The sequence below is a fragment of the Cyprinus carpio genome, chromosome A15 (genome assembly GCF_018340385.1).
Source record: "Cyprinus carpio isolate SPL01 chromosome A15, ASM1834038v1, whole genome shotgun sequence".
NCBI classification, from domain to species: domain Eukaryota; kingdom Metazoa; phylum Chordata; class Actinopteri; order Cypriniformes; family Cyprinidae; genus Cyprinus; species Cyprinus carpio.
Window position 1 is genome coordinate 22,621,725 of NC_056586.1, and position 8,443 is coordinate 22,630,167.

The window sequence follows — 8,443 nt, forward strand, 5'->3', positions numbered from 1 at the left end:
GTCCATTATCTCTTCACCCCTGTTTGCTCACCACAGTGGGTGTCCTGAATCTGCTGCTGCGATACGACCTGAGCGCAGTGAACTCATAAACCAGCACAATTTCACTAACACACATCCCAAAACTTGCCGCTCAGTGTCCCCAAAAAATAGCACCCGTATTGGGCCTCTGTTCCAACTGTTAGTGAACACCCTCACGGTTCTGATTCTTTAAAATGGCAGCACACCTGATCTGAAACGTTTTAAAGGGCAGCGGCTTGACGTCAAGCTCACAGCTGACTGATGCTGTCAAATGCTCACATCCAGCATAGCAGAGGATTTTATTGTCAATGCATTCTTATAACTCATGCAGTAAATCATGCCACTAACAACAGTTCCCAGGCAATGCATGATAAAAAGATAAAAAGTGTACCTTGAATGTAATGCAGATAAAAGCATCAGCTTAATGCAAACATGCAGTGCATTCGTGCAAATGCATTTTCAGTATTGAGTGAATCATTTATAATCTTCCCGTCAGAAGTACATCTAAGATGCCCTAAAATGTTGTCTAGGTAGGCAGCTCACTATGTTTTGGAGCTGTTAACCTATATAGTGACTAAATAATGTCTTATTTCACTCTCACTTATTTTTTCAGTTAAATCCTGCTTATTATAATTATCCTAATTAAAAAAAACTAAATTAATCTGTGTGGATCACAGTAGAAGTCTATTTTGTTCTCACTTATTTTTGTGCATGTAAATCCGTGTGTGTGTGTGTGTGTGTTCTGGTGTTTTGTGTGTGTGTGTGTGTGTGTTGTGTGTGTGGTGTGTGTTTGTGTGTGTTTGTGTGTGTGTGTGTACAGGTAAATTATCCGCTGTAGATTCAGTGCTGGAGGTGGTGGCGTATGAAGCCCGGCGTCTGTTCAGGGACCGAATCGTGTCCTCTAAAGATCTGAATGTGTTTGAAAACATCCTGTCCTCCGTCATCAGGGGCGACTGGGGCTCGGATGCACTCGACGACATGACAGGTCACACACACTTAACGCTTTTATTCATCAAATTGCATGCATTAAATTGATTAAAAGTGACAGTAAAGACATTTATATAATTTCACAAAAGATTTCTAATTCCATAGAATGCTGTGTCTTTTAAACTTTCTGTTCATACAGAGAATCCTGAAAAGGAAAAACGTATGGACAGTTTCCACCAAAAATATGAAACTGTTTTCAAACATTGATAATAATCAGAAATGTTTCTTGACAGCAACTCAGCATATTAGAATGATATCTGAAGAACATGTGAGACTGAAGACTGGAAGTCGTAATGATGCTGAAAATACAGCCTGTCACACTCACAGATAATAATTTACAGTTACTATTTCTTCACATAGAAACAGTGTTTTAAACTGTAATAATATTGCAACATTTTTAAAAAACAGTGATCTCACATTGTTCATTTGTGTTGTGATTTACTACAGATACGTATTTTGTAACGTGGGCCGCGTCTCACGAGGGCCGTTCCCCTGGTCAGCCGCTCCCACCTCACGGCAAACCGCTCGGACGTCTCACCGCCGCTGACCTCAGTGAGATTATACACAAGGTAACACAAGAAATAAAATGATAACACATATTCATAGTTACGAGTGTTTGCTAAAGCTTATGTCACTGTTACTAAAGATTGGAGATGATTTCTCATTCTTCGTCCATAAAAAGTAAGTATATTTAAAAAATTTGATTAGTTGTACTTATTTATTAATCTATCTAATTAATTAAACATAATCTATTCTTTTAATAACACTGTCTTTTTTATCTTTTTTTTTATTTCATTTGATTTAAATAATTTTATTTAATTCAGCACATTATCTTGTTTTGTTTTTGTTTATTTAATTAATTTATTAAATTTGATCTAAATAATTTATTTTAGTTCATTATCTTGTTTTGTATTTATTTTATTAATAAATTAAACATTGAGTTACTTTATTAATTATTATATTTTATTGTATTAAATTTGATCTAAATAATTTATTTTAGTTCATTATCTTGTTTTGTTTTTATTTTATTAATTTATTAAAATTTATTTATTAAATTAAACAATGATTAAATTTTTTTAATTAAGCTTCTAATTATACTAATTATTATATTTTAATGTATTCCATTTTATTTAAATAATTAATTTTAGTTCAATATCTTGTTTTGTATTTATTTTATTAATTTATTAAACTGTATTTATTAAATTAAGCAATGATTTCATTTAATTAAGCTTCTAATTATATTAATAATTATATTTGAATGTATTAAATTTTATTTAAATTATTAATTTTAGTTAATTATCTTGTTTTGTATTTATTTTATTAATGTATTAAATTAAACAATGATTTCCTTTATTTAATTAATCTTCTAATTGTATTAATTATTATATTTTAATGTATTACATTTGATATAAATAATTTATTTTAGTTCATTATTTTGTTTTGTATTTATTTTATTAATTTATTAAAATTGATTTATTAAATTAATCAATGATTTAATTTTTCTAATTAAACTTCTAATTATATCAATAATTATATTTTAATGTATTCAATTTTATTTAAATAATTTATTTTAGTTCATTATCTTTTTTGTATTTATTCTATTAATTTATTACAATTGATTTATTAAATTAAACAATGATATCATTTTTTTAATTAAGCTTCTAATTGTATTAATTATTATATTTAAATTTATTACATTTTATTTAAATAATTTAGCTCATTATCTTGTTTATTTTTTACTGTATTCATTTATTTTTACTTTATTACTGTCTCATCAGGGAATAGTTCTGTACGGCCGCGATAATTCGTGGAGCTGGACATCCCTGGTTGTTTCGGAGGTTCTGGACTACATGTGTCGACTGGACCGAGTCCTGAGCTCTCGGGCGGTCACTGCTGCTGGCGTGGTCAGAGCGGCGTCGGGCCGGGCGTACCGCTGCTACGTGTGGTCAGCCACATGCACGGGCGCCTCTCTTCAGTCCCCCAAAATCTCCCTCTCTCTACTCGCTGAAACACTTCAAATCTGACCTGAAGACTGTGAGTCTCTCTCCGTCCTCACTCTCTCTGTGCTAATAACACGAGGCTCTCGCTCAAACTCTCTCTCTCTCTGTCTGTAGGTCATGCAGTCGGCCGCTGTGGACGGGCAGCAGGTTGTTCTGCTGCTGGAAGATCATCAGTTTGTTCATCCTTCCTTCCTGGAGATGGTCAACAGTCTGTTGTCCTCAGGTCAGTTATTGTCCATTTTATCAGAATACTTCAAGCTGTTTGCTACATACAGTGTCATTGGTACATTATATTTAATGTTCATAACAGGTGAAGTTCCAGGTTTGTACTCCACTGAAGAGTTGGAGCCTCTTCTGTCATCTCTGAAAGATCAGGCATCACAGGATGGATTCACCGGGCCAGTTCTCAACTATTTCTCCCACCGTAAGTACTCACACACACACACGCACACACGCGCGACACACGCCAGCACACCCACACCCATACAACCATACACACACACACACACACACAGAAACACACACCACACACACACGCCACACACTCACTCACTCACTCACTTCACACACACACACACACACACACACACACACACACACACACACACACACTCACACACACACACACACTTATTAATAGATGCCTTTAATGTAATATAGGTCATTTTGGATAAAAGCATGTTTCACATACATACATGTAAATTTTTAGGACATTAGACATTGCTTTTTAACTAATCTTATATTAAATTATATAATTCTATTCATTATTGTTTTAATTTATTACATTTGATAAATCTGATTTATTTATTATTTTATTTAATTTTCAATATAGGTGTCTTTGGATAAAATTGTCTGGCAAATGCATAAATGTAAATGTTCTGTTGGAAGATGTTGCTTTCCTTCTCTTTCTTTTTTTCCAAATAAATGTCAATAGACTTTAAATGACATCATATTTAATTCTTACATATTTAATATTTAATACTCTAGTCAGAGGCTGATTGTGGTCTCTTTTTATTTGTTTTACCAAATTTGGTATACAGGTGCAAGATGTGATTATTTTTGGTCCATTTTCTCAGGAGAGCAAGACTAAAATATATTTTAAAATATGTGTAAATCTGCTAAAAGTTTATGTTGTCTTTCTATTGAAAGATGAAAAGACTGAAAATATAAAAAAATCATTTATAAATAATTCTGTTTTGTGCAGGCGTTCAGCAGAACCTCCATGTGGTTTTGATCCTGGACTGCACTAACGAGCACTTCACCATTAACTGTGAGAGTAACCCCGCCCTCTACAGGAAGTGCTCGGTCCAGTGGATGGAGGGCGGGCTGGTTCCGGACAGCAGCAGCTTAGAAGAAACAGATCATCCATTCAGCAACAGCCTACATCATCTCTATGATCATGTGACTCTCCTTTAGATCCCAGAGATGCTGCTGTCAAGGATGCTGTCATGATGGAAGCAGGTAAGACGACGCAGGAAAGATGGAGAGACAAACAGGAAGAAGAAGAAGAAATCTGGTATGAGGCTGAAGAGAAGTGTGTGTGTGTGTTTAAGGATGGCTGTAGGTGGAATGGTTCATCTGTTTCCTCTGATCGGTCGTGGTTTCAGGATCTTCGTGCAACGCAGAGCTCTACCGCTCTTTCCTGGAAGCGATTCACGGAGTCCGCGGTCGGGGAATCTCGGAAGCCACGCTCTAGGCAATAACCTGGAGCTTCCTGCAGGTGTTACCAGAACCATCTACAGCTCAAACGGAAGAGCTCTGAACCCAACAAACAACAGCACCGGCAGGCCAACACCGCCAACGATGCCAGAGCCAAGAGCTCAGGTTCACAGTGAACTCAAACGCCAATGTTTCTTGCACTGCGTAGGACCTGTATGGCGGGCTGGCCAAGCTGAATGAAGCCAAGGCATTGGTGGATGAGCTGAAGAGGCGTGCGGCCGAGCAGAGCGGCTTACTGAAGACCAAACAGGCCGAGGCTGACGCCGCCCTGCAGGAAATCACCACCTCTATGCAGGTGTGTGTGTGTGTGTGTGAGGCGTGTGGAAAACGAAACAGTGTGAAGCCTCCCGAAAGTGTATTAACATGTGGCGCGCTCTGAACGCCAGCGACCAGAAGACAGAGATGGAGAAGATCAAAGAGAGGATGGCACACTCCAGGTCTCCCAAGATCAAGAGAGGAAGAAGAAAAATAGACGCAGGAGCCCGAGGAGGTTCAGGTGAGCACAGCTAAACACCCTAATAGCAGGTAACTAAAACTAAAGGAAACAATGAAACAAAATGTGACCCTGGAGCACAAAAAACCAGTCAGTGAGGGTCAGTTTCTCTAAATTGAGATTTATGCATCATCCCAAATCTGAATAAATAATCTTTGCATTGATGTATGGTTTTGTTAGGAGGACACATTTGTCTGAGATACAACTATTTGAAAAATCTGGAATCTGAGGGTAAACAAATCTAAATATTGAGAAAATCCATCTTTAAAGTTTGTCCAAATTAAATTCTTACAGCAATTACAATTTAGATATATTGTACAGTAGGGAATTTACAGATATCTTCATGGCACTGATCTTTATTTACTATAAATCCTATGATTTTTGGCATAAAGAAGAATCATAATTTGGACCCTCCAATGTATTTTTGGCTATGCTACCATATCCCCCAGAGACTTAAACCATAAATAATGGGTTAATTGAAATAAAATTTAATATGAGCAATATTAAATATTAAAGCTTTTATTTCAGCATGTACCAACAAACAAAACTAATCAACTGAAAAAAAGCCCTTTTTTTTAAAAATAAATAAAACTAATTAAATGTATAGACAGTTTAAAAACAACTAATAAAACACAATAAAATTACTAAGACTTTAGCTACAAGTGAATTTATTTATTTATTTTTTTTTGGAGAAAAAAATACATTTAATAATTAATATTTAAAATAATGTAATATATTCTTTAAATATTTCATATTCTAATATTTTTAAAATATTGTAACGTTTTTTAATATAAAAAATTATTATAAATAAAAATAATATATTTTTTATATGCATCTGAGTGCACACAGATCTGTCTTCATCCATCTTAATATATTGTTTTTTTGTATTAGTATTAATTTTTTAAATTTTGTTATTCAATATGGGACATTTTTCTATTTTCCAGTTGGCACTATTAATTATTCTTCCATTGGTGTTGACTATATCCCTTGTTAATTTTAGTTTTTCCATTTTAATTCAGCCGTTTATTTGATTTTTTATATCTGCCAAAGGTAATGCATTAATTGATGAATGTACACAAATCGATTTAAAACCATATTCCTGTGTTCAAGGGTTGTCCATGGCATCTTAATTCATTTTAGTTTTTGAAGTCATGAAGTGTATTTTATTTTCAGTTTGAATTTTTTACCCTTAGTTGTTTATTTAAGTTTGTTTCTTTTTTCTGTACTTTTAGTTTCTTATTGAATGAACCGTTGGGTCCTTTTAAAACTCACATCAAACATGTTGTGTGTGGGGGGTGTTGTGTGTGTGTGTGGTGTGTGTGTGTGTTTGTGTGTGCTCAGCCTCCTGGTGTGACGAGGCAAGCAGGCGTGGGGAACATACCCCAGAGTCTCGTCATCAGAGACGTCCTCTGCGCATGCCGCCCGACGTCATCAGAGACATCCTGGAGGGGGTGCTGAGGCTCATGGGAATATTTGACACGTCCTGGGTCAGCATGAAGAGGTGAGGGAGACTCTGTCATCATTCATGCTTTATATTCCCCTCTAACGGCCGTAACCGAATGAATTCTGCCTTTATTTATGGTGTTTATCTCTTCCCGGGAAATTAAACTGTCATACTGCTTATTACACCTTCACACTCTTCAGGCTAAATGAATCCAATCTCATTCTAGACTAATTAATGCTTTTAATTTAGCGCATTTTCATTGCAAATAGGCATGCGGAGACGTTAGGTCATTTGCTTTCGGTTAAAAACATTAAATTAGTTGAATAATTGAAGAGCTAATGGAGTGTTTATAAACGGCAGTTTCTTAGCCAAGCGAGGAGTGAGGGAAGACATCACCACGTTTGATGTGCGCAGCATCACTCACGAAATACGACAGAGCGTCGAGGAGCTGCTGCAGAGAAACAAGGCTTCGTTTGACCCCAAGGTCAGACACACACACACACACGATACAAAACTCAGTTTCACATTGTACATACAGACCTAATTTATGCTGAAAATGACACTTTTTTTGCACTACTTGGCTGAATCTCAAAAACAGTTCATTTTAAAAACATGTAATTTTGAATTAATTATGTAATGTAGTGTAATTTTCATTTGGCACTAAAAAAAATTTTTTTTGCATAGTGATAATTTTCATGACAATTAAGCCCATTTACCGCCCCATTCACATGAAAAAACAGTTTTCAAAAATGCAATATGAATGAAAATGAGAATTTATATAAATGCATTACAAATTAGATAATTTGAAGCTAAAGGCTTCATGTTTAATAATTCAAAATAAAATCTATTTTTATTTTTATCTTCATTCCAGGAGAGAATTTAAAGGGATAGTTCACCCAAAAATGAATCCTGTCATCATTTACTCACCATCAATGAATTTCTTTCTTCGGCTGAACACAAAATAATATATTTTGATGAATGATAGTAACCCTTTGACTTCCATAGTATTTTTTCCCCACACTATGAAAGTCAGTGGGACCAACAACTGCTTGGTTACTATCATTTTTATCAAAATAACTTTTATGTCAACAGAAAAAAAAAAAAAAAGAAACTCGCATATGGCTTGGATCAATTCAAGGGTGTTTACAAAATCTTAATTTTTGGGTGAACTATCCCTTAATCCAGACATGTTTATGAGATTCACAATATTATGCCCGACAAAAAAAATAATAATATTCATGCCCTGTAGTCATAAATACTTTCAGAAAGCTTCATCCAGTTAACACTCAAACTCACCAACACCCCTTTACGGTGAACGGTCATCTTACATCATCGTTGTGTTGCAGAATGCCAAGCGCGCGAGTGCAGCCGCCGCTCCTCTGGCCGCGTGGGTGAAGGCCAACGTCCAGTACTCACACGTCCTGGAGAAGATCCAGCCGCTGGAGACGGAGCACGCGGGACTGATGGAGTCAGTGCACACCTCAGCAAACCTCTGCTCACAGTGAGATCCCGTCTCACACTGTGTCTCTGTGTTCTGTCCAGAAACCTCCGGAAGACGGAGAACCGTAAGAACAGGCTGGAAAAAGAGCTGAACTCGGTAGGAGAGAAAGTTCTGGAGCTGAAGGAGAAGTAAGACGCTTGATATTAGCATTTGGCTAAAGTAGAACACGATCTTTTAATAAGCTTGAAAGTATTTCATGCACACAAAATAGTCCACTTTTAATTATATTACTAAGATTATAGATTATTTTTAAATTTTATTATTTTATTTATACTTTTTAT

The 8,443-nt window shown here is 35.6% G+C and overlaps 1 protein-coding gene across 1 annotated transcript in view; it reads left to right on the forward strand.

Annotated features, from left to right (window-relative positions):
• LOC109103662 (cytoplasmic dynein 2 heavy chain 1-like) overlaps positions 1-8,443 on the forward strand; it is an 82,854-nt gene that overhangs the window by 35,191 nt on the left and 39,220 nt on the right. The window contains 16 exon segments of the mRNA XM_042771731.1: positions 839-1,003; positions 1,453-1,574; positions 2,784-2,880; positions 2,883-2,969; positions 2,972-3,039; positions 3,120-3,228; positions 3,316-3,429; positions 4,210-4,344; positions 4,422-4,521; positions 4,613-4,829; positions 4,873-5,019; positions 5,111-5,220; positions 6,584-6,718; positions 7,022-7,145; positions 8,008-8,129; positions 8,204-8,290. Of these exon segments, the coding sequence (XP_042627665.1) occupies positions 839-1,003; positions 1,453-1,574; positions 2,784-2,880; positions 2,883-2,969; positions 2,972-3,039; positions 3,120-3,228; positions 3,316-3,429; positions 4,210-4,344; positions 4,422-4,521; positions 4,613-4,829; positions 4,873-5,019; positions 5,111-5,220; positions 6,584-6,718; positions 7,022-7,145; positions 8,008-8,129; positions 8,204-8,290 (1,939 nt within the window).